Source organism: Athalia rosae, chromosome 6, assembly GCF_917208135.1.
Source record: "Athalia rosae chromosome 6, iyAthRosa1.1, whole genome shotgun sequence".
NCBI classification, from domain to species: Eukaryota; Metazoa; Arthropoda; class Insecta; order Hymenoptera; family Athaliidae; genus Athalia; species Athalia rosae.
In genome coordinates, this window is record NC_064031.1 from 15,416,946 (window position 1) to 15,442,220 (window position 25,275).

Consider the following 25,275-nt stretch of genomic DNA (forward strand, 5'->3'; position numbering starts at 1 on the left):
AAGCTTTCCAACGAAAAATACTTTCGGTATTGTTTGCTCGAAAATGTATCTTTCAAACTCAACTTCAACCGTTTTGAATGGGCAACGATAGTAAAAACGAAACGTCATTTAAGTTAAACTTCGCGCGAAGTTAAATGACCGCCATTTAAAAATTGCGATATTCGACATTGTGCAATTTTAATCGCATTCAACGCTCGGGCATAGGTCAGTGATGTCACCAAAGAGAATTGGGTAAACCAGAAATTAGTGGGGGTAAACAGAGATCTCAGATCAGTGAGTATCCCTAATGATGTTCCAAATATAGTGCAGGAAAGTGGGCAACAGCCTTCAAATCACATTTGAAGGTCTCCTTCCAAATGTAAAAATCCCCCTAACCATTCATTGAATGAAACATGCTGATCAGCCTGCAAAATCTCAGAAGATAGTCGACAGCAGGTTAAGGTGTAACTTTGCAATGCGGATCGTAACCTCACACTTGTTGTTTTTCTTATTTATTTCTACAACCAAATATGTATCATCGGTTTCACCTCATCCGAAGCTACTTGTTGTATCATTTGACGCCTTTAGGTATTGGAAAAAAACTACCACAATTCTTTTACCGTTGGCTTGTGTTGTAGCAAATTACATAATTATCCACTTTTTTGTGCCATCGCATATGTTATTCAATTTTAATTGTATTTATAATTTTTAGATATGACTATTTTAAAAAGAACATGACCCCTTATATGGACCAACTTAGAGATGAAGGGACTCATGCAGATTACATGTATAATATTTATCCCACAAAGACCTTCCCAAATCACCATACAATTGCTACGGGCTTCTACGCTGAAACCCATGGTGTTGTAGCTAACACCATCAAAGATCCAATAAGTGGAAAAATTGAAAGAGGCAGTGATTATTTGTTTCATTACAATAATGATATAGCACCAATTTGGGTCAGTATTTTTAACACCTTCTTGCTTTAAAAATTTCAAGGAATCGATTCAAAGTTTTTATTCATTAAACTGTTTTCTAAACTTTTCAGATAGTTAATGAAAAAGCAGGAGAAGGCAGACACAGTGGAGTGATGATGTGGCCTGGGTGTAATTTCAAGTTCCTCGATATTCTTCCCACATTTCAAAGGGTGAGCCAAAGAATAAAACTCATCAATATTATAAAAGTTGTATGAATGATTAAAAACTACTTGAAGTAAGTACTGATTTCGAAGATCAATTTCATTCCTCAGAAATTTGATAAAAATGCGCCTTGGCTTACTAGTGTGGACGATTTGATATCTTGGTTCACACATCCAACCACGCCAATCAATTTTGGGATGTTGTACATGAGCGAACCAGATGAGCATGGTCATGCATATGCATATGATTCTGGTCCTTTTAAGGAGACGCTCCGGCGATTAGATAATCTCACTAGGTATATTCAAAATAAGTTGATTGTTAATGGACTATCAGATATCAATGTCATATATTTGAGTGATCACGGTATGGCACCAGTGACCGAAAGTAGTATAATAGACTTAAACAAATTCGTCAATCAGTCCGACTATGAGATTACTGATGGTTCTCCAGGGCTACATATTTTTCCTACTGCTGGTATGCTTGTCGTTGATTCTATAAATACTTCTGATTTCAATATTCTATTCATTTACGCTTTGTTTCAAAATATAAATTTCTTGCAGGAAAATTTGACTTAGTTTATGAGCAATTACTAAGAGCAAAACGTGAACTTGGACATTTTACCGTTTTTAAAAGGGAAGAAATTCCAGATAGATTTCATTATGGCAAAAATCCTAGAGTAGCTCCAATATATGTTATAGCTGATATCGGGTACGTGTTTCAAGATTATTGGAATAACATCAGAGGTCTGGAGAAGCAATGGAATTATACCGGTGTGTTACATTAGTTGATCCTGTAACTTGATTACTTGTGCCTTATGCTTTGTGCTCATCCTCTGTATCATTACTCCAGCTACCAATGAAACAGAATTTGGTTTTCATGGATGGTCCCCCGAAGAAGAATCCATGCGTCCAATGTTTTTTGGAAACGGTCCATCATTCAAAAAACATTATACAATCGATCCTTTCCATACTGTAGATTTGTTTCCCTTATTCTGTAATTTATTAGACCTGCCCTGTCCGCCAACGAATGGAACCTTTGATAATGTAAAAGATGCTCTAAAAAGTTCAGCTTCCACAACAACGTACAAACTTACAGGAATAAGTAAGTGTTAGTTCTCTTCTGTGTTCATGAATTATTTAATACAGAAGTGTTCATTTCACTTGACAGTTCTTATCAGAAATGATTTCACTATAGGAATTACATTGCTTACAGTTATTGGAGTTCTGGTACTCTTGGGATTTGTCTGTGTGCTAGTTTGGTTCATTAAGCGATGGAGGGCCGAGAAATCGAGTACATATTACAGGTGATTATCTTTCATAATTGTAACACAATTGGATTTTTATTTATGTCGGCCGTTAGTGTAAGAATGACGAATTTCGCAGTATGATTTGCGTTTCTTATTTATTTCTTATTTATTTCTGTTTTTCTGTTGCTTTTTCAGTACTGAATTTAGTCAATGAACTATGAACTTGATCTCCTTCCCTAGCGTTCCGACACAAGATATCGATAACGAATATTTTTATCCTGAAGATCCTGAGTTTGATGAGCCCTGAATATTGACTAGTACTCAGTTGAATGATTCTTCGAGCGCTAGATATCAGTAAATACGTTCAAAGTACGTAAAATGTGAGAAATCAAGCTTGTGCACTTACGATTGTGTGATTGATTCACTGCTGACCTCTCATGATAAAACGATGACGTACGTATTTGTTCTAAGGTGCACGAATGCAGTACAATGTATCATTGATTGAAGATTCTTCAGTCAACCAATTGCAGTTAGCAAACTGAAAATATATTAATTATTATTCTAAAAATAAATAATAGAGGAATCTCAAAGTGGAATAATTTTTATTTTTCTTAATCTGTTGTATTGTACTGAAGAATTTGGCACTGTTGAGAAAAATACAGGGCAATAATTTCGGATGTACGTACCTATTCTATTTTCGCTTGCAACCTGGAAGCATTTTGCGGACAAGAAATGTGGGGTAAGAATTGTTGATTGAAATAAACTCGAATGGTTTCTCTTATCGGTCGTGTCAGACCTTTATCGGATTCATATTTCTCCCGCCAATGTAAGCGGAGCAAAAATTGTCCCCAAATCGTTGACAGACAGCTATTTCGCTCTGCCGTCAGATCTACGCAGCTCTGCACGACAATGCAAATGTGCAAATCTCGTATGTCGCTGTAGACGTGAACTGTATACATTAATTAGGTATTGGAATTTTATTTTGTGAATAAACGTTGACCATATTTTGCAGTCTATTTACGGATTATAAAACGAAGGTAAGTTTTTGTTGTCATTTGAAAATTAAGTATCTATCATCCAGATGATACAGAAATGTAGTTGGTTTCACAGCAGAAGACTTTTGTTGTTACAGCTTTGTTGATCGTTGAGTTCTAAGGGTCAACTCATTCACAGAATAAAAATGCAAAACTGTTGAATATTTCTATGCCAATGACTTGTGCTTTACACGTCCAAATGAATATGTATACATTAAACTTTTCAATTCGTTTATCGAAGACAAAGCAGACTTAAACTACATAACCTGCGCCATTTGTTTGTAATAAGTTGATATACAAACTGTGTCCATATTTCCATGGATTAATCAGTTAAAGTCTGTTAAGGTCAATTGAGCTATGAACTATTATCTTTGCAGGTGTATGGAAGCATTTCAAAATAGCGAAAACGATGCAACCTCCAATAGCAGTAACTCCTGGAAAAGTGCCAGTCTTTGTTTTTCCTCAAAGTATTACATTCTTCCTAGATGATCAGTCAACCCACAAACAGGTCTTGACCCTATACAACCCCTACGATATACCAATCAAATTTAAAGGTGAACTCTTACTTGTATTTGCTCATTATTTTATGATACATCATTTTACCGTGCAGATATTAATTTTGTCATTACCTCTGCATATAATTTCAGTGCTAAGTACTGCGCCCAATAAATATAAAGTTGTGGATCCAGAGGGGATAATTAAGGCGCATTGTTTTGTTGACATAGTTGTGCGACATACAGCCCTCACAATAGCCAACTGTAATGTGGTGGATAAATTCAGAATAAAAATGCAAGAGCATCCAACAAAACAGGTAATTCCTATGCAAAAAATATTTTTTAATTGGAAACACTGTGGATAATATTTTTAGGCAATACCTTCAACTTACATTTTACCAGGGAATAGGAAAGCGAGATGTGGAGGCAAGGCTGCTTAGTGGAACTGAGACTTCCGAGAGGACAAATTTAGATCAGGAAATGTTCCAACATTTACCTAGTAATGAGGGAAAACAGCAACATTCTTATGCACTGACTTCACAGAACAGAAACATTGAGAGTACGCATGGATTTCCTAAAAAACATTTGCAAAATAATAGGGTCTAAAGTATTACTACTCTTTTTCAGGAGGAACTAATTATGTGGCATTGATAGCTGGCTTAGTTTGCATAGCAGCATTATTGTTGCCAACAGAAGGAGAGCGGAGTCCTAGAATTCCAGACTATTTGCACCTTTCCATTAACTTCAAACTCATATTCTCGTTCGTGTTAGGTGAGTAGGGTAAAAATAACCAAACATTAATATTCTACTATGTTTTATTGAACGTCTCTATTTTAATCAATTCCAGGTATGGTCACAATAATTGTACTAAGGCTATAATGTGAAATTATTGATAATTTTTTTGGAGACAAAACTTTTAACAATTACAGAGGAAATAATATATATATATATTCTATGTATATTGTATGCACAATTAATGTAAGATTTTTGCAAGTAGTTTTAGAGGGGAAAATTTTTTCACAGGTATGCCTGGCACTAGTCCATAAATTTAATTTTTTTTTTCATCACCTTTGTTGTTAAGTGAGGTATTGGTTCTGGTTGAAAATGACTTTTTCGAATTTTAATAGATCTACGATTTCAAACCCTTAGTATTCGAAAACGGCGACATGAAAAACTCTGATGCCGGTTTTTCAGATAAATGGTTTTGTAGGAACAATTCGATATCGTGAAAAGTCGTATTATCAGTAATAGTAAATTTTTTTAAATCAAAATAGTGGAAGGAATTCAAAGAATTAATTATCTGATGGACATGAAATTTTGTGTATTCGGGTTTCGGGGAAAGACCGTTTTTAACGGCTTCATTCTAATAGTCTTGAGAAATCGATAATTACGCATGTACAGAGTGTACTGTAGTTTTATTACCGTATGTTTTACATACATAAATAACAGTGTACATTGATTTCCAGACTATTCATTTTAATACGATTTTGGATGTATTTCATTACTCTTTATTGATATACCGTAATTTTTTAATGCTGCTTAAAGTACGTATATTTTTACCTGTAAAATTATTTATATTTCAACTTTAATGTAAGTATGCTATGAGTGATCCTAATCATAGACAACTAAACTAACCGTAAGTTTGGAAGATATGGTATCTCCAACTGAATACTGAGAGTCTTAGTCAAGTACATAGCTTGGATTTTACAGATATACCTATGTGCGACAGCATATGAAAGTCATTTCAGATAATTCAATCGATTATTTGCATTGAATTAGTATTTACGTTCTATTTTACACTCCTCGAAAATGTAGGGATGTAAAATGACTATTTCTATACCTGTAAATCCGTAAAACCAATCCGTTCTGGGGAAAAGCTTTACCTCGTGAGTAATACTTCTTCCTTATTAAACTCTTTTGCATATCTTACGTACACATACGGGTGTGATCAGAGAATAGTGTGCTAAACATACACGCCCATCTATAAACGTGTGAAGTTTAATTTCAAGAACGTTTTTGCACTGCATTTGTGTACGTAGTATGTATACTGTGCATTAGATAATAAATATTTATACCACTATAAAATATTGTGTTCTGAAAGAAAGACTGACTATAAAGCCAAAAAAAAAAAAAAAAAAATAAATGAAAAATTCGTTGAACGCTGTTTTTCCGCTCACGCATGTGCTCATGAATATGCTAAAGCTTTACTTAGAGACATCTAGAAAATACAGGATCTCGTACTGTGAGGGTAATATAATGGAGTGGGAAACAATCTACTAAGGGAAAATTTTTAAAAATTTATATTATACATTTACAGAGAGGTAAACAGAACAATGCTATATTATTTTCTATACAATAAATAAGAATCGTTTGTTGCCGTCTGTTTACGTGGTGTGGTAAATCCATGCTGCATTATATTTTCTTTCGCATTCACACATAATCTTAACTTTCGGGATTTGCACACCGCTTAATCCTTGGGAGTGCAGGAAAAAATTGGCTCGTATTTACAATACGAAAAAATGTGCTAAGTAGGGCGTGATTGATGTCAATTAAAATCGACCACGGAATCATTTTTGTAATATTCGTTAAACAGTAGTTCAAGAAATGCAAAATCAAGGTAATGCTTTTGACAACGAATACGAGTCCCCCCCAATCAATGAATCATACGTGATTCCAAAAACCATGAATGACAATTAAATGTTGGCCAATGTATTACTATTTACATCGATTAGTCTGATTGAAACTCTGTCTTCTAACTAGTAATTAACACTTACACATCCATGATACGTTAGAAGCTAATCAGTAATCAAAGTTACAGTTTAATTGTGTGTTAAACCAATCATCATTTTGGTGCATGTCTAATAGTGAAGGAGTCCGACAATCAATATTCTTCAAAAATGATTAATCAAAGTTCCAAAATTCAGATTAGTCTGATGAAATGAAATGAGAATGTAATTCAATGATGCGATAAAAAGTTCTTCTGCTAACAGTTCATATGAAACGTGATTGAAATGTGTGATAATTGATATAAAAAAAAAAGACTTAAGGTAAACATATAAAAATATATAGAACAATTGCATAATTAATGAACAGCACAATTAATAAACGCATCCAACAGATTGATAATTAATAGTAGTATCACCTTTATTTCGAATCAACTGTTCACTGTCAGGTAGTTTTTTGCTGTTTATTATCAATTGAAACGAACCGAGCAAGCGGTCCGTCAATCGAAAAGTAAGGGTGATGGTATACATGATTTGTAAAAACTTCACACTGTTAGAACAATTGCTTTTGGTTTGTACTCGAGAACGGTTTCCCAGTCGTATTTCGAGATCACTGTGTAGTTAATAAGCAGTCAGAAAACTGCAGACAACTTTGGAAATAGATGGTTTTTATTCAAGGCTTCCGAACATTACGCCCCACTAGCACAATAATCTCTAATGAATGACAATCTATTATAGCTTCAGTCAGTGATGTTGGTGTTGCGGTATCATATTAAGGTACCTGGAAGATTAATTCAGATTGATTACTTCAGTACATCAATTGAACAATTACATTCGATTGATAAAGTGCAAATATATTCACTTGAGGCTGTCATTGTGAGTCTTGTACTCCATTGAGGCACTGGCAGGAAGATATAACACCCGCCTCAACGTATCTCTAATTCTAGCCGTAGTTGCAGCATCTGATGCAGTTTTGTTCCAAACGCAGATTATGTCTTCCTGAAAATATTAGCGCTGTTATATTAGGTATGAAAATTAGATTATTAGCTGAACGATTAGTTTTTTGGAAGAAAAATTTATCACCTGAAATCGTATAGATACAACTGCACCACAAATCTCCTCACCAACCATAAATTGTTCACCCAACATTGCCATCACAAGATTTTCCCAACAGCGAGATACTAAACCTTTTCTTAATCTTACTATCCATTTTCCTCCTCTCTGGTTTGCTTCGTCCTTTGGTAAAGTCAAACACATGATTATTCATTAACATAAAACTTATGTGTCATGTGCATTTCTGTAATGAATTAAACAAACCTCCCACATGGGTTTAATTCCAGCTTTAAATAGGTGGAAATCTGTTTGTAGAGCGAGTTCGGAGGGCCTGACCAAGTGGCTGTACAGTCCCCAGAATTGTTCTACACTGGCAAACCTACCAACGAGCTTTAAGTTCTGGTCATAACTTTGAATATTTGTCTGCTTACCAGGATTTCGTCTACTGTACCATAAGCAATATGCGTATTGTAGCTTGTGCTCGTTTGGATTTATCTCTATGGGAGGCTGAAACACAAGTAAATTTACATGATTGTCACAGTTTAATGATAATATAACACCGTTTAGCAAGATTGATAAACGGATAATTACAGAACAAACCAATGTGTCTTTGTCAGCTCGCTGAATATCCCTAGGCTGGGAATCATCATCTCCGCTGTCATCGCTCGTCTTCAAGCTACATTTTGGATGAAAGTAATATTTTATTTTTATTCTTAATTATAAAAAATCTCTCATCTAGTCACAGGAAAATACTTTCACTGGATTCAGAAACTAGCAAAGACAAATGTTTCTATTCTTTTATTATGATTGCATGGAAGTGTTCAAAGTAGCTAAACTGAAATTTAATATCCAATAATATTGCAAGAGGTGATCAACACATGGCTGGTAACCGACAGATTAAGGATAGATTAGTTTTATATACAAGATACCCAAAACATAACCCCTGATGTGCATATGGCGATAGAATTAGTATACATTGCGTGAATGGAATAGCAGTGAGACATTACTTACGCGTCAAATTTGTTGGACATGGTTTGTTTGGAGGTATAAATATATATATATATATATATGTAATCTGATTAAACTACTATAAACAATATGCTTAAACACGTATGATTAAAAATATAAAAGCTTTCCTTGTGTTACTTCTCTTGCAATATTTTTATTTTTGTGAATTGGTACAATTGTAACTGTCGGACATTCGCCCAGTTTTTATTATCGTTGAGGCTGCTGCCTTGCACCACCTATGCGTGCACCCCGGCTGTTTCAAATGTGTTGACTGAAGAATGGGTAAAATGTCGAAAGATTTGACTGTTGACTGGATTTAATGAGATTTCTATCAGAGTAAGTAAATATTGTCGAAGTATCGGCGAATTGACGAATCCGATTACACTCTTGGTCTGAAAAGAATATACCTAACGAATCATTGATTGAATTAACACGCATATTTTTCATGTCCAAAAGTATATAATCTACTATTTTTATACAAAATAGTTTCCACATCACGTATGTTACGTGTTGCCTTAGTCGTAGACAACATTGTACAATCACTGATACTATCCTATTGTTCGGTTTACGTACAATAGTTACTCAAAGGCTACAACAAAGTAAATTCAAAATCACGTACAAAACAAGGCACCATATACCCATATTTCAATAGTCAATATGTCAAATAACTGTCATTCATTTTACGTTATTAATCCTGTATTACTGAGATGGATAGCTCAGTTTTGGGCCTCAAAGTATTATTAGGAGCTGTAAAAGGCCTTGCATGACTAGCTGGTCGTTGTATTCGCAATGGATCCAGAACCACTTCTGCTGACTGGTGATTTGCTACTTGGAATATTGTTGGGTCACAATCTGTACGTTGTAAAATCTGATCAGAGTCGATTGTTTCCTCTCCAACTGGCAAAGGCGTAGTTTTATTCGTGTACGAGGCGAAAAGTCTTCTTAACGGTGACGGTTTCATGCTTGTATTATTTCTGATACTAGTCGATGACTTTGAGAGCTCCTGTAACATAAACAGTTTGAATTTGAATATCAGTGACGGTATCTGGCCTTCAACGGAATATCCGTTAATTTACCATTCGCGGTAGTAATGTATGAATAGGTTTAAAGGGGTCTGAGTTTATGGATACAGTCTGAGACGGTGTCGGCGACGAACTGAGGACCCGGTGTATTAAACCGTTCCCATTCGTTGGTACCTCTTGCACTCGGCTGTTGAGGGTTTGATAATTTTTCATTATTAAATTCAGAAGCCATCTGAACAAACAGAAAACAGATGTCAATTTCGGTATCTTCCACTGGAACAAAAGTGAGAAATATTATTCGCAGTTTGTGAAGCACTTAGGAACTAACTTATAACCATTCATGATCCCTTCTGTGCTTTTTTTGGACTTTGTTACTGCATAAAAACAGGAACAAGTTTCCACTCGGGTCGGACATCGCATCGTATTAGCAACACGTTCAACATCCAAATTCTCCACTAAATCTAGTTCATCTAGTGCTCCATTCAAGTCTTGTTTATTAGCCAGCCTGCAACAGAAATCGATATAGAATTGAATCTCAATGCAATATGGGAATATATGCCATAGAAAATAATGCATACATATACAATAGCTGGTTTAAAAATCTATGAAGTATTGTAGCTAGAGCTGTGCAAAAACAATATTGTAAGGAATAACAAGTAGCAAATTAGAGAGCGAGAAGTTTGGTGAGAGACAAGTTTGAGTGCATAGAAGTATGTATAGTTATTCTTCTCACAATAACAATGGTTTGCCTGAAATATTTTCATGCGATATTAGTTCTCCAAGAACCATTCGATTCTCTGTGAGACGGGAAGTATCGCTAGCATCCACCACATACACAAGACCATGCGCCTAGAATTTATTACAGAGAAAAAGATCCATGGGTTATTGTCTTTAACATTGTTTGTAGATTAGGCGTGACATGAGATACCGGATCGATGTGGGCAAACATACGTCATTGTAATATCTGGGCCATATGGAACGAATCTGTGAGCTCCCACCGATATCGTAAACCTTAACATTGCAGGATTTGTACTTTAATGAGACTGATCGGAAACCCATAGTCGGGACAACATTTGGGTCCATATCTGCAAGTGGCACAAAATCATTGGTTGATTAATCATACATATGACCAATTTTGACAATCAATTCTATCAATGACTGAAATTACCTCCAGCTATTCGATTTAGAACTAAGCTTTTACCCGCACCATCAAGACCCACTAATAGTAAGACAATGTTTCTGAAAAAAAATACTGTGGCGTTAATTTTATTTTTCCAAGGGTTGAACAGATTTAGCTACCCACTTTTCGTAGCGAGATTTTCTTCGGAATTTCTTTAGCATAGCTCGAATGCAATTGCCCATTTCTATAATCACTCAGTTTTTAATCAGACGAATTCTATAACCTCAGTTGATTATGTATATTTTGTTTTGGGAGTGACATTTGTTGTGAGCTTTAATAAAACTAGGGTTGATGATGATTTTAGGTATCACCCACAGATGGCGAAGGTCGCTAGTTTAATTGGTGCTTTCATCCCTTGAAAACGACTTCATTGTTGCCTGACAAGTCAACCCAAAGAAATCGTCAGAACATCCGAAATATTCCGGAAGAATCACCGATGAAATTGAAAAAGCTTTCACTGGTAAGATAAATTGGTTTCTACGTCAACCTGTCAGTAGGAAAAATGGATTTTTGAGAAAAATGAAACATACAATTGACTCCCCTTCTGAGCATCGTGAGTATCTCATAACTTGAAAAGCATCGTACGTATGTTACATCGTTATAGAAATAAGTTTTTATGACTTAAAAATGAAATGAATACGAACTCAAAATAGCACCAAAGCAAGTACGAAAGTTCAAATATGTTTGGCTCAGAAATTCGCCAATCTTTTCGGTCTTGCATTGGCTTAATGATCCGAAATCTACCAAAGCATTATGCTAGAGAACAACGCGCTCGTGACCACGCGGTGGCGCGTTATGATAAATTTTTAATCAATTTTATTCTATTTAATCATTTGCGTTTCGGATCGTTAGCTAAGCAGCTGATACGAACAATAATATAAATATATGGATTATGTATTTATAGTTAGGTGATATCTGCATCATCCACGCATCATCACACTACGTGCCTAAAGATAAGGAAAAGATTAGTGGTATTCGGCGTTCAAATTCAAAGCTTCAAACTATACATTATACATCGGCGCTATCGCATCAACATATACGTATGGCTTATTAAAAATTCTACATCTACATACTGCACGACATACTAACGTGAAAGGTCAGTGATATATCAGTCCATACATGCATTTCCTACCAATGAAAAATTATAACCGATAGCTTGTAATTTATTGCATGCATCGGGGCATGCCTTATATATGTAAGTCAAGGTTTGGTCGCCGTTGTCACTCATGCTGTTGCAGCCTGCGTTTTGTAATGAATTGGTGCAGTTCGACTTAAAATACTGAGAATTAAATAATACAATAATATACTCGACTAGCGATCCACGTTCACAAGACCGGTGAGCGTCGTAATACAAACTGGTTTATTAAATTGAAACCTTCAGAATTAATCGTTCAACGAACTTTAGTAAAGTATATTTTCTCCTTCTATATGATTAAGCATTTCCAAGCTCAAGTTTGTATTAATGTAGCTACCTGATAAAATCAGGTGCTGTACAGGACTTTTTTAAGACTTAACAAATATGTACTTTCAGATAAAAAGAAGAAATTACAGTAAGCGGGATTGCTCAATTTCCATGGTGAGTTGGGTGTTACATATATTATGTCACAGGATAGGAAATGTCATAAGTGCTGCTTGTATGATTTATAAAATGACATCTCATATCGTACAGAATTTGAGAGCTTCAGCAACCTAACTTCTTCTGAGGATTTTTATTTTTTAATTGTTTCAAAACGTAGATCCGCTATCGATCGCGATGAACAGCCAAATGCAGAGACAACGTTGAGCCACACCACTGTGCATTAGACGGTGTAAAAGAGGGCGCTGTCATCATACTTAACCTTCCCAACGGTGTCGGTAGAAGTGGTAGTGACCAGTGACCTTCCGTGTCCTCAGACTTCAGTCTGACACAAGCCCACGGTACCGTAACACCGAACTTTGGAAGCATTCTCTCTTCGTTTCTTCTTCACCGTTCTTCGAAAGTTACAATCAAGGTAAGATCACATGATTTATTCCACAAAATTAATGGGAGAACAATCGATTCTTCGGATCTCCTCAGATCCTTGACAGTAGATTTTGCAGAGAAACATAACACAGAGGTAATTTCATTTATTTTACAAGCATTAACACGAAATGCTGCCATAATTCTTTCTGAATCTCTCGACATCATATAGATCGCCTATTTTTCTGGTTCCATCGGTCTCTGTGTTATATCTACATGTGCAGGATAATAGAAACGTCGATAGTATACTCAAGTAATAGTTTTAGATCTCGTATCGTGGCTAATGATCATTAGAAGTGATCGTGAATTTGACACAATGTTCTGGTTTATGTCATGTAGATCTGAAGAGTTACACTCTTATGATTAGAATTTGGAGCAAGTGGTAGAATACTTTTTTTTATTGTATTTTTGCGATACACGCATGCGTTAGGACAAGCGTTATCCAATTTCTAATATCGTTTGTGATATTGAGTGAGAACAGTTGCAATATTCCTTAGAAATGTCTGAGAATATTCCAGTTGATGCATTTTCATGAACTTTTATAATTAATTTTAGTCATTTCAACTTCTGAAAAAGACCAGCGGTGGGATTCATGACTTGACTTGCTGCTGGGATTTCGCACTAGTAAGATTTATGGTTCTAATGTCGGGAGGCTGCAAGTCCGTACTTATATCGCATTCTGCACCGGAGGTTCAACTCATATCGCATGGAAATGCTGTAGTATTACGTAAGAACTCCGGAGATTCGCGACAATGTATCACGATACATTCACGTGAACTTATCTCTTGACGCTATAGTTTAAACATAAATTATTTCCGATCATACATAGACGGGATCATAAAATCGCAATGCCTTATCACCGGATTACTTGGTTTTTACAGATTTATGTCACGTGTATCCATGTGAATTGTATGCCATTTCATCTACCGATGACCGTTTGATTTTTGCCTTAACTTATTCTCTTCTCAATTTCGACATCTTTTTTCGTACAAAAGAAGTCTCATTTAAGATAATCAAGAATTACAAATGGAGGACCTCTTTTGTTCCATGCAAATGGTAATATTTATTATTCCTCAGGAATAGAAACGAAGGTAACAAAACACCTTGCACTCCCAATTCGCGTAGCCATCTCGGTAGCAATGAATAGGTATTTATTTTTTTTTGTTTTTCTTTGAGATGAGGTCAAGAAGAAGTTAGCCTGAATAAGTCACAAGAATTTCACTCCTTATCGTAGCCTTCATTTCATAGTGTTTAACGACTGTATGATAATTACATTGAAAGTCAAATGCAGATTTCAATTTAAAGTATAGGAACCTTTGATACGTGTACCGTACAATAGATCCTGTTTCACAGCTCCGAATTCTATTTTATGTAATGTGAACAGCTGGAATGATTTGTACAGAACATAAAATGATTTCTGTACCTAAAAGAGTAGCTAATATGAACACTGCAAATTTTCGTAAATAAGTTGATACAATAAAAGTGGTGATCGAATGTATTTTATTGGGTCTATATATAGTTATCAGCCTTGACTCTTTTATCAGCATCGTGGATCTGCAGTATCGAGAACCGCAGATTCATTCTCATTGACATCACGCGAGTTGAACATATCATTTTTTCCCCAATTATGAGTCTTCGGAGATTAATCGAATAAACAAAACATGTTGCGAGCATAACGTATGGTTTTGCCGCACATATAAAGCAGATAAAATTAAAATTAGTATTTATATACGCTGATACTGCATTCCAGACTTGATATTTCGGCTTTCGAATACCGAGCTGCTTTAATCTATCATACATATGTGTTCAGTATAATCATACATCACGATGAATCACATATTTAACTCCGATAAAACAAGTAAATTTTCATTCATGAATTCATTGCTGTGGCGCACGATACATCGTGTACCAAAATCAACACCAATTAATAGTGCAAAGGTTTAAACTTACCACCAATTAACTTAATACCCAAATCTGACCTGAGTTGAACACTATGAAATAATAAACTTATTGTCGTGGCAAATTGAGTATCATTGTGATAATATATCGGACTATGTTATATGATACTGTTGTGGACACTACCAATTTGCTAACTTTTGTCAAATTTTGCTCCGATTCATTATGCTAATTTTCCTCCACCTCACTGCCATAACTGAACTAATGTGGCCAAAACAATAATGAGATAATTGTACCGCTGTTAGACATACATATTTGTTTTTTTTTTTTTTTATAATGTACAACGAAGAAAATTATGCTTGCACATAGAACACCGGGTTTTCATAACTGATTGTGAGTTCTGTTTCATACATGGCACACCCTGTACATTCTGCATAGACTCGCCCTTGCGTTACAACATAGCTGGCAACTATAGTGCTGTCCAACAAAGGTTTCTTCTTTCCATGAATTATACCTATATACTACACTCAGACGTTATGAGAGAGCGAAGAAGAAAGAGAGAACAGAAGGGAGAATGAAAAAAAATTGCAGACAACCGATCTTCTGTGTTATACCTTTCGTAAGGACGAAGAAATACCTTGGCCTTATATAGTCAGACCTTCTGCAGCGGCTGATTTTTTCGATCAAGTATTTCGCCTAAAAATTCTGCAGTCTCAGATCTGTATAATGTGATCGGTTTTTTCTTGATCATCTTTTTAGCTACCTGGTCTACTGAGAATATAATCAAGTATATGAACCTCGTCCTGTAGTAATACCGGTAACAAATCTCATGTGCACATGTATACAGCGTCCATAGATATACGTCTACTATTAGGTAACCAACGGATCCAGGTCAGTTTCTGTTGGCAACGTATTCTATGCGAATGCCCCTTGCCTTGCGATTAAAATTAAATTGATGCAGGCTTTTTTCAAGATCACACGTGTAATAATTCGTCATATCTATCTTTGATCAATTGGCACAATCGTACCTTAGTCGAAGAAGTTTGAGTAAATGGATAATTTTATCAGTTGACTCTGATTGAATTTTATTTTCAGTTTGATTATAATTTTCTTTCAAGTTGTCGAAGCGACGATATTTTTTTTGGACGCGAATGAACATTACGTTTGTAGTTATTTCCTTTCAACATTCGAGGAGATAAAAGTTATGAATGTAGACGTCGGCTCTTTCGATTCTTCTTTGGTCTTTCTGAGCTTGTACACGCCGAATCGTATGGTTGCCAAGAATTATTTTTCACGTGCTTGACATGTGACGTTGAAAGTCTCGGCGTGATTGCAGGTCAAATGAAATTATAAAAATTAAGACGAAAGTCACGCGCAGATAATTTCCTCTTTTTTAACACAATCTATGTCACACGAATAGGTCATGCCGCGGTGTGAAAAGCGTAGCTATTAAGCTATTCAATGTCAATCTGATATTGGATAATAATTTGATCTTAATTCTGATTGACATACAAATTAAATAACTTCCGCATACATAGCGCATCCTCGAGAGGAGGGAAAACAAAAATCTGTGATGAAATAAAATGACGAAATATCCTCATCTTTTGGTGAGGGCTTGCTGCAGCAATCCCATGATATAATTCATCAATGAAGAAGACAAAATAACAGAAAAAAAACAAAAAGTAAATTAGCAACGCGAATTACGCAGGGCAAACATAAAACCACGTGCGGTATCATCAAAACTACCGCCAGATTTCTGTGATGTTGGTCAGTTATTTTTGCCACCCGAGGACCGGCTACGTTAGCTGATGTATATCGCGTCCTGATCGGCAACGACCAACAACGAAAACTGCGACCCTGCTTTTGAACATCGATGCTTCTATTGTATCAAAAGACCTTTCGGTGCGCATTCGCACAACTCTCATCCATCTGCTGGTGCAGTCGAATTTCCCATTTTAACCGCGCAGCATTCGCACAATTTGCTGCCGTAGTCACCCCTTTGGCAGACTCAAAATCTCCGACTTTTTTACACTTTAAATTAATACGTGCTTCTACTCTGTTCACGCAGCCCGCCGATATGGTCTGGATTACCACCGACGATAAGGTATTTCTATCAATTGCAAATGGAATTACCGCTTTTATTTTCAAATTCTTGAAATCTGTAGATTTTATTTAATTATTTATTTCATTTATTGAATTATTAGGATTTATAATCGTTGCCAGAGAAACGCATGACAGCAAAGACCTTGCGTTGTAAATACACGTAGTGTTCCCGTAAAAACACACCGATAAAATTAATCGATAGTTATCCAGAACACACATATGATATCCCGATCCGTTTTCTGTTCATTTTTTTTCTTACTTCAGTTTTTGTTCTAGTTATTTCTTTCAATTATCCTGCACATTTTCATCGCCCCAATATAGACAAATATTTTATCTTTTTATGCCTGATGCTATTACGTATCCAATTAATTAGCAAAGCGATAGTGCCTGATCTCATATTCCTGTTCTTGTAAACTAGCTCTGCGTTTTATCTCGTCGTTGATTGGTTTTTCATTACATTTTTTATTTCTTTTATCTTTTAGATTTTACAGCTATATAGAGCGCTTGATATGCGTCCACCCGTATTTCCTACGAGTACAAACAAATTTCACCTATTTTACATAATCAGCTGGCTTGTATACGTACGTTAGCGGTCCATTCTTACACGATGAAACTTCCCATCGAACCTCCGAAAGATAATAGGGTATTGATTGATTGTAAAACGAACCGATTGCCACACGGAGTGCGACGCTGCATGATTGAGTTTCAAAATGCACAGAGCGATACACAATTTTCCGTCGAAGTTCTTGCGATCATTAATTAAATGTGTACATACATATTCACACATACCATAGTCTGCAATTATCTGGCACTGCAAAATGAGGATACTTACTCCGACTTGAATACATCGTCACATTTCTATAAATATATCGGTCTCCGTATCAGCGGAGGAAAAGAAACAGAAAATGGAAAACGCCTTAAATTAAAATCTGCGAAGTGGATATCCTCCACAAGGACAACACTTGGTATTCCATTTCATATGAAATCTATTCCTAAGACTTGTTTCATTATGGTCGAAGGCTTTTCCTCTTACGTAGAAATTATTTCATTAATCTTTCTCTACATACATATCTATATATCATACGTTCTGCCCTCTTGAAAGTTTTATGGTGACCATATATTACACATTAGGGTGGGTTGAAAAAAATTTTTACCACCTAATGATTACTCGATCGATTGCACGAGTAGATGATTTTAGCTTTCAGATTTGGATTTCGGAGCTGATTATACGTGAGATTACTCTTGGAGAAGCAAAAGTAAATTCGATTTTTGAGCAAAAAATAAATCATTATTTTAATTGTGTTTAATATGCTTTTCTTACGTATTTTGACCTCAGGAGTCCGAATCTGAAAGAAAAATTGATCCATCTCTGAAATTGACCGAGTTATCGCCAATTTTCACCTTTTTGGGGTCAAAAATAAAAAATTCATTTTTTAGTCTATATTAATGTAATTTGAGCTCAGGAATCCACATCCGAAAGAAAAATTGATCTATCTTGAAAAATGACCGAGTTATCCTCATTTTTCCGCTTTTTTTGGTACAAATTTGAGGATATCTCGAAGGGAAAAAATCGTAGCTCAATTTGGACAACGGATTCGTGTTCCTGAGGTCAAAATACATAAGAAAAGTGCCATACGATCAATTTTAAAAAATAAAAATTTTTGGCCAAAATTTGAAAAAATCGTAAGGGGTACCCCTTGGAAAAATCTCAAATTTTGACCAAAATTTTTTATTTTTTAAAATTGATCGTATGGCACTTTTCTTATGTATTTTGACCTCAGGAACACGAATCCGTTGTCCAAATTGAGCTACGATTTTTTCCCTTCGAGATATCCGCAAATTTATGCAAAAAAATGCCTAAAAATGGGGATAACTCGGTCATTTTTCAAGATAGATCAATTTTTCTTTCGGATGTGGATTCCTGAGCTCAAATTACATTAATATAGACTAAAAAATGAATTTTTTATTTTTGACCCCAAAAAGGTGAAAATTGGCGATAACTCGGTCAATTTCAGAGATGGATCAATTTTTCTTTCAGATTCGGACTCCTGAGGTCAAAATACGTAAGAAAAGCATATTAAACACAATTAAAATAATGATTTATTCTTTGCTCAAAAATCGAATTTATTTTTGCTTCTTCAAGAGTAATCTCACGTATAATCAGCTCAGGAATCCAAATCTGAAAGCCAAAATCATTTACTCATGAATCGATCGAGTAATCATCAATTATTCGCTGTTGGGAGCAGAAAAATTATAAGACATATCGATTGGTTTCAGTCGTAGACCCACTTTGATTCGTCGCAATCCATGCATGGGTCGAAATATTCGAATTTTTCGGTCTACTAGAGAGCCCGAGCTTTGCTGGAGTCAAGCAGCCAGCAGGGTAGCGCTTTGTTGTGAGACGTCACCTTCGGGGCTGAGCAGAGGTGACGTCTCACAACAAACCGCGTGCCCGTGGCTACCTGACTCCAGCTGAGCTCGGGTTCCCTTGTAGACCGAGAAATTCGAATATTTTAACCCACCCTATTACATACACGATTCTCATTATGAATCTACAACGAAGCTTGCACCAGACTTTTATGAATGGTCAAAATGCTTTACATTATAGATGTAGCATCGCATGATCGTTAAATGGTAATTGCTTCAGGAGCTATTTATTCCCCGAGTCATCGTAATTAAAGCATCGTATGAGGATAGATCTGCACATGTTTGTAAATTTCCATAATTAGTCGTAGATATAATTAATTGTAGTGTTCACGACCGCACGAGCGATATTGTACTGAGCTGAGATGGCTTTATCTCCACAGCGTATGGTATTTTTTACCACTGCATAAATGTAAAAATCAAAAAAAGGAGAGATTCGTTATTCAATTATGAAATTTTGTTCTTTCCATAGATGGCCGGAAAGCCAAACACCGTCGCGTTGAACGCGCAAAGTCATTTAGAGCACATGTGTGCCCTTGACATTGAGCCTCACGCATCCTTTGTTCGCTTATCCGGAATCATCTGCACGATTGGACCAGCTTCCAGATCTGTTGAAATCTTGGAGCAGATGATCGAAACTGGAATGAACATTGCTCGTATGAATTTTTCCCATGGTTCCCACGAGTATCACGCTGAAACCATTGCCAATGTTAGACAAGCTTACAAAAATGTTTCTCAACGTAACAAAGCCAATGTACCAGTTGCGATTGCTCTGGATACAAAGGGACCTGAAATCCGTACTGGACTTCTGGAAGGAGTAAGTTGATAGGTTTTTATAATCCTGTTGAGAGAAATTAGTATTTGTAACAACATTATGTCTTTTATTTGCTCAGGGTGGTTCTGCGGAGGTTGAACTTGTTAAAGGACAAACCTTCAAATTCACCACTGATAAAGCATACATGGAGAAAGGCAACGCCCAAATTGTTTGGGTCGATTACGAAAATATTTCAAAGGTGGTTAAAGTTGGTAATCGCATCTTTGTCGACGATGGCCTAATCTCCCTCATTGCTACTCAAGTCAGTGAGTATATTTCCATAGTTGTTAAGAGTCTACTGATGTTAAACAAAGTTGCATCAGTCCTAATAACTCCTTGAGTACCTATCACCTTTTCTAAGTTCTTTTTTTTACCAGGTGCCAACCAACTCACATGCACCGTTGAAAACGGAGGCACTCTGGGCTCTCGTAAAGGCGTAAACTTGCCGGGAGTTCCGGTTGATTTACCTGCCGTTTCCGAAAAGGATAAGAGTGATCTTAAATTTGGTGTTGATCAGGGAGTTGATATGATCTTTGCATCATTCATCCGTGACGGATCTGCGCTCACAGAGATCCGAGCTATCCTTGGAGAGGCAGGGAAAAACATAAAAATTATATCCAAAATTGAAAATCAACAAGGCATGGTCAATCTGGACGAAATCATCGAGGCTTCCGACGGCATCATGGTAGCTCGTGGAGATCTTGGTATTGAAATTCCACCAGAAAAAGTATTCCTTGCTCAGAAGAGCATGATTAGTAGATGTAATAAGCAGGGAAAACCTGTAATTTGTGCGACTCAAATGTTGGAATCTATGGTCAAAAAACCGAGAGCTACTCGTGCAGAAACTTCTGACGTTGCGAATGCCATCCTGGATGGTGCTGACTGTGTCATGCTCTCAGGTAACTTATTAGTCGTATCTCGGACGGAAATACGTTCACGTACCTAAACTGAAGTTACTAACAATCGCCACCTATCATTGCAGGAGAGACAGCTAAGGGCGATTATCCCCTCGAATGTGTACGCACTATGGCAAACATTTGTAAGGAGGCTGAAGCCGCCATTTGGCATCAGCAGCTCTTCTCCGATCTCTGTAGCAAAGTCATACCACCAATCGATGCTACTCATGCCGTCGCAATAGCTGCTGTTGAAGCTTCCATCAAGTGTCTAGCTTCAGCTATTATCGTTATCACCACATCTGGACGATCTGCACATCTCATTTCCAAGTACAGACCGAGGTGTCCGATTATCACTGTCACTAGATTCGAACAGGTCGCACGCCAAGCTCATCTGTATCGCGGTATTCTACCGCTTCACTACTTAGGTAATGCGATGAAAATTAAAAATAATTATGATGTCTCACCGATGTTGAATGAATAACAATTATGATTGTGAAGTTCTCTTAAGTTTATTCAAGTTTTGTATGGTGCACGTTTGCAGAGGCTCCGCTCAGCGACTGGTTGAAGGATGTTGATGCACGTGTTCAGTTTGGACTCAACTTCGGTAAGGGTCGTGGATTTATCCAGACCGGTGATTCTGTCGTTGTTGTGACTGGATGGAAACAGGGATCTGGCTTCACGAATACTCTTCGCGTTGTGTACGTAGAACCAGAATTTATTCGTTCAGAACCCATATGTTCCCTGGACAGCGATTCCGATTCCTATGAAGACCTCACAGTCTGATCCTACACCTGAGATCTTCCCAGCATTTATTTTTTTATACCTCAGCAGCAGATGATCAATCGAATTGTCAAAGACTAAACTTTTATTGTAACAAATTCTCTTATATGGTGATATTCACGAAACAATTTTGCATTACTCAAAAATATCCGTGTACATTGAGAAATTTAAAACTAACGTGTCTAAATATTGACTATCATCAACATTATATCTCATTAGATTTTACCACATTTAGCAAAATCTAAATAGGTACTACTTGGATTATCCTTGTCATTATGAAAGTATTTTTACTCATGTCGCAGCACTTTGAGTTTTCAACTGGAATTTTGCAGATTTTCCTTCGTCACCTCTTTACTTTCTCTGTGACTCGCTTCTAATTTCAGTAAGCATTTTTTTTTTTTTTTTTGCTTTGCAGGAATGTGGATTAAGTATGTGATCACCACAGTGCTGGTCGCTAGGTATACTGCTGCCACGATACACGTAGCTGGAATCCATCTGCTTCAGGAAGTCTTCTCACTTCAATTGCGTGTATCTGTCCACGTAAGTGAATTATATCGTCGTATGTAAGATACCTGCTGCTACTATTACTACCACTACTACTTTTATTACTACTATGTTTCTTTCTCGTATGCTAGTTTCGGTAGTAAGGTTGCACCGTTGTGGAACACTACAAATGACATACGTCTAGGATGTATGTACCCAACTATAAACATAGAACTCATATTATGTTATAATTATAGTCTATGAATAAATTATTACAATGAACCTCTCACGTCATACGCACGTACAGAAATTCACCAAGTTTCTTCAGAATCTTCGCATTGATTCGGAATATGTCCTGGTGATGCATAAACGATTCGAATGCAGTTAGTGAAGCCTGCACCTTGGCGCCATCCACTAACTATTACAACTGCATCACCAACTCCAACAAATCTCTGACGGCGTGAGTGATTCATTGCATGCTGTATCCTTGAATCCATATCTCTACTCCAATCAGGATATGGCGGATCTGAGAAAATAACAGGATTCATCAGGAAAATGGAAGTTATACTTATACATATTGTGAGGTTTATAATGGATTCTCCCTTCGGTGAGTTAGATATTTCATTTACATAAGTATTACTTCTATAATGAATGGGATGTATTCCAAAATACATCTGTAGCCAACGAGCCACAACACCGTATCTAGTGACAGCAACAATGGGACAACGTGGTCTATAGATAGAGAGCATCATTGCAGAACGACCTGTTGTTGTTGTTACTATTATGGCTGCCGCATTGCACTTCATCGATGTTTCAACAGCAGCAACAGCGATAGAGTGTGTTGGATCAAGGGGTATCAAAGCCTGTTTATCAATGCGGAAGTAAGTGAATAATATTGATGACGGGACTCAAGTTTTAACTTGAGATTAAATATCAAGTGCAATGAATTTTTTTTCACCACAATTCTTTTCTGCTAAAGAAGACTCACCTTGTAACTGAGTTCCTCAAAGTTTTGTCTCTGCCACCGTGCGCATTCTGCTTCTCTGCAAGCAATGTCCACATTCTTAATAACTTTCACAGTGTCCTCAACACTTAAATCTCCTGTTGCCAGAAATATGGAATCCACACCGTCAAGAACGGCACACGAAATATCATTCATCTCTGTGTATGAAGGTTCGATTCCCTTTATTCGAACAGCTATGATAACTGGCTTTCCGACCTAGCAGAGGTGAATTATATCGATTATATTGGTGAATTTGTAAGTGATGGGTATACATATACTCAGATATTATCTGAATTGAATAGAACTCACCCTGTTACACTTTGAAATCATGGATTTTTGGGCTAAAAATACTTTTTCAGGTCCAATGTCCACTTCGATTTCAGCTCTGTCAATTACAATTCCATCTGCCACTTTTAGTATATCGTCAAAAGCATCCATACCTTGATTAGAACAAATTTTTGCCATCACACAAATCGGGTGTATTCCTAATGCGAGGTAAACATTATTTTAGGGATAATGAGAAAAAATATCATGTAGCGTGATTTGTATAACATAAAAATAATTCCCCTTGACATACCGACTTTTTTGATACTGTCTTTAACAGCGCATATCATGCGCCCATCCCTCACATGGGAGACTATCAAAAGGTCACATTCAAAGCCCAATGCTAAGCTAATATCGTTATCGTCTTGCTCAGAGACCTGCGGTAACTCCGGAACCCCGTCTACTAATTGCACCAACTTTTCATCCCTTACACTACCGCCTTTTAAGACTTTGCACGTGACGGAACACTCGGCTATGATATTAAAAATTGAGACAGGGTGATTTCAACTTTACTTCAGTTTCGCTTGTAACTCAGTTAGAATGTAACGGACCCACACAGCATGCTTCTAAAATAACAGCACCACGATCGATGTAAATCTTGTCCCCAGTCTTACATGCTTGCGGTAGATCCGGATAAGACACCCAAAAACATTTATCACAGCCGGCTCGTTTCATGACATCATTTACCATCAATTTCACAAGATTCCCTTCTTTTAATTCTGTGTAGCCCTGTGATAATTGTATCTTATGCTAGATATCGGTTCATCAGGAGCAATTGGAGTATGAATCAGCTAAAACTACCATCGATTTCTCAGCCCCATTAAAAATTCCTGTACGAATTTCTGGTCCACGTAAATCCATAGCCACTGCTAAGGGAAATACCTCACGACTGCAACGATGAATTCTATTACCAGCTTCTCTGATGGATTGTACCGTGACAGCATGCCATTTCTGTTCTTTGTGAGACATGTTCATACGTACCATATCCGCTCCAGCCAGAACAATGTCCGTAATTCCCATCGGGTGGGAGTTTCTTTCACCTGAGAGAAGAGGACAATGCAATATTGAGGGTCGCAGGAATAACAATATCATAAATATAACAGCAATATGATTTGCGATGGGTACCTAGAGTGACCATTATTCCTGTGAGTCTAGCGACTTTTGGGTCAGAGTTCACGTTCAATCGCATTCCGTGGTCTATTCTAGTTTTCTGATATGCTGCTCCAAGCTGGTTAACGGGAATAAATTGATCTTCCAATCGCATCATCTGCGTAAATGACATATCCAATGTTTCAATGAGATATTCAACAAAAAATATTTTCATTTTATTGAATGAAAATGTTCATAGAGGCAGATTATTCGGAACAGAAATCTGATACGAATACTTGAAAATATCAATATTCATTGTAACTTGAACATACCCATGGCATACGTCTGCATGGACTTTTTAGCTTGAGACCTGGGTTCTTGTCATCCGAACACATTGTAAGAATTTATTGTGATGGCGTCTCTTAATTATGTCGTTGAATTTTTGGAAATACAACTTTCAACGAGAAGTTTTAAACTTTGTAATTTTGAATTTCAAATTGTAGAATTATTTATGTCAAATGAGCTAGTCACAAGACGGTTGTGTTTTTTGTTTTGCATTGCCACATAAATCGAACTCTAATCATAC

The 25,275-nt window shown here is 36.6% G+C and overlaps 6 protein-coding genes across 13 annotated transcripts; 3 read left to right on the plus strand and 3 right to left on the minus strand.

Annotated features, from left to right (window-relative positions):
* The first annotated feature begins 106 nt into the window (after window positions 1-106).
* On the plus strand, window positions 107-2,954 carry LOC105683210 (ectonucleotide pyrophosphatase/phosphodiesterase family member 5-like). Of its 4 annotated transcripts, none has more exons than XM_012395655.3 (8): window positions 107-567; window positions 692-938; window positions 1,028-1,126; window positions 1,229-1,592; window positions 1,679-1,888; window positions 1,968-2,219; window positions 2,331-2,421; window positions 2,560-2,954. In XM_012395655.3, the coding sequence occupies exons 1-8, from the start codon at window positions 386-388 to the stop codon at window positions 2,576-2,578; spliced, it is 1,464 nt and encodes a 487-aa protein (XP_012251078.2). In that variant the 5' UTR covers window positions 107-385; the 3' UTR covers window positions 2,579-2,954. The 4 variants fall into 4 exon arrangements, with proteins under 4 accessions (XP_012251078.2, XP_048512996.1, XP_048512997.1 ...); XM_048657039.1 differs by having other exon boundaries at window positions 2,605-2,954; XM_048657040.1 differs by having other exon boundaries at window positions 107-441; window positions 2,605-2,954.
* A 23-nt stretch (window positions 2,955-2,977) lies between these two features.
* On the plus strand, window positions 2,978-7,024 carry LOC105683219 (motile sperm domain-containing protein 1-like). Its single transcript, XM_048657043.1, has 6 exons — window positions 2,978-3,103; window positions 3,776-3,952; window positions 4,046-4,209; window positions 4,295-4,451; window positions 4,520-4,663; window positions 4,740-7,024. The coding sequence occupies exons 1-6, from the start codon at window positions 3,097-3,099 to the stop codon at window positions 4,769-4,771; spliced, it is 681 nt and encodes a 226-aa protein (XP_048513000.1). The 5' UTR covers window positions 2,978-3,096; the 3' UTR covers window positions 4,772-7,024.
* On the minus strand, window positions 7,012-8,843 carry LOC105683218 (eukaryotic translation initiation factor 4E type 2). Of its 2 annotated transcripts, none has more exons than XM_012395667.3 (6): window positions 8,680-8,843; window positions 8,269-8,344; window positions 7,933-8,175; window positions 7,699-7,851; window positions 7,478-7,614; window positions 7,012-7,396 (listed from the first exon to the last, which is right to left on the minus strand). In XM_012395667.3, the coding sequence occupies exons 1-6, from the start codon at window positions 8,697-8,699 to the stop codon at window positions 7,360-7,362; spliced, it is 666 nt and encodes a 221-aa protein (XP_012251090.2). In that variant the 5' UTR covers window positions 8,700-8,843; the 3' UTR covers window positions 7,012-7,359. The 2 variants fall into 2 exon arrangements, with proteins under 2 accessions (XP_012251090.2, XP_012251089.2); XM_012395666.3 differs by having other exon boundaries at window positions 8,260-8,344.
* A 272-nt stretch (window positions 8,844-9,115) lies between these two features.
* On the minus strand, window positions 9,116-11,719 carry LOC105683216 (ADP-ribosylation factor-like protein 13B). Of its 3 annotated transcripts, none has more exons than XM_012395664.3 (7): window positions 11,002-11,719; window positions 10,867-10,937; window positions 10,650-10,783; window positions 10,432-10,547; window positions 10,027-10,203; window positions 9,753-9,930; window positions 9,116-9,679 (listed from the first exon to the last, which is right to left on the minus strand). In XM_012395664.3, the coding sequence occupies exons 1-7, from the start codon at window positions 11,058-11,060 to the stop codon at window positions 9,365-9,367; spliced, it is 1,050 nt and encodes a 349-aa protein (XP_012251087.2). In that variant the 5' UTR covers window positions 11,061-11,719; the 3' UTR covers window positions 9,116-9,364. The 3 variants fall into 3 exon arrangements, with proteins under 3 accessions (XP_012251087.2, XP_012251088.2, XP_048512999.1); XM_012395665.3 differs by having other exon boundaries at window positions 10,867-10,950; window positions 11,002-11,131; XM_048657042.1 differs by having other exon boundaries at window positions 10,650-10,950; window positions 11,002-11,131.
* Window positions 11,720-11,736: 17 nt separating this feature from the next.
* LOC105683215 (pyruvate kinase-like) lies at window positions 11,737-22,555 on the plus strand. 2 transcript variants are annotated; one of them, XM_012395663.3, is made up of 10 exons: window positions 11,737-11,974; window positions 12,410-12,454; window positions 12,615-12,869; window positions 16,842-16,877; window positions 19,773-20,117; window positions 20,194-20,380; window positions 20,492-21,013; window positions 21,097-21,435; window positions 21,552-21,708; window positions 22,206-22,555. In XM_012395663.3, the coding sequence occupies exons 4-10, from the start codon at window positions 16,851-16,853 to the stop codon at window positions 22,216-22,218; spliced, it is 1,590 nt and encodes a 529-aa protein (XP_012251086.2). In that variant the 5' UTR covers window positions 11,737-11,974; window positions 12,410-12,454; window positions 12,615-12,869; window positions 16,842-16,850; the 3' UTR covers window positions 22,219-22,555. The 2 variants fall into 2 exon arrangements, with proteins under 2 accessions (XP_012251086.2, XP_012251085.2); XM_012395662.3 differs by lacking the exon at window positions 16,842-16,877.
* Window positions 22,156-25,084, minus strand: LOC105683214 (pyruvate kinase PKM-like). Its single transcript, XM_048657480.1, has 9 exons — window positions 25,022-25,084; window positions 24,726-24,867; window positions 24,402-24,640; window positions 24,152-24,329; window positions 23,854-24,072; window positions 23,586-23,761; window positions 23,262-23,492; window positions 22,914-23,136; window positions 22,156-22,799 (listed from the first exon to the last, which is right to left on the minus strand). The coding sequence occupies exons 1-9, from the start codon at window positions 25,082-25,084 to the stop codon at window positions 22,585-22,587; spliced, it is 1,686 nt and encodes a 561-aa protein (XP_048513437.1). The 3' UTR covers window positions 22,156-22,584.
* Between the last annotated feature and the right edge of the window lie 191 nt (window positions 25,085-25,275).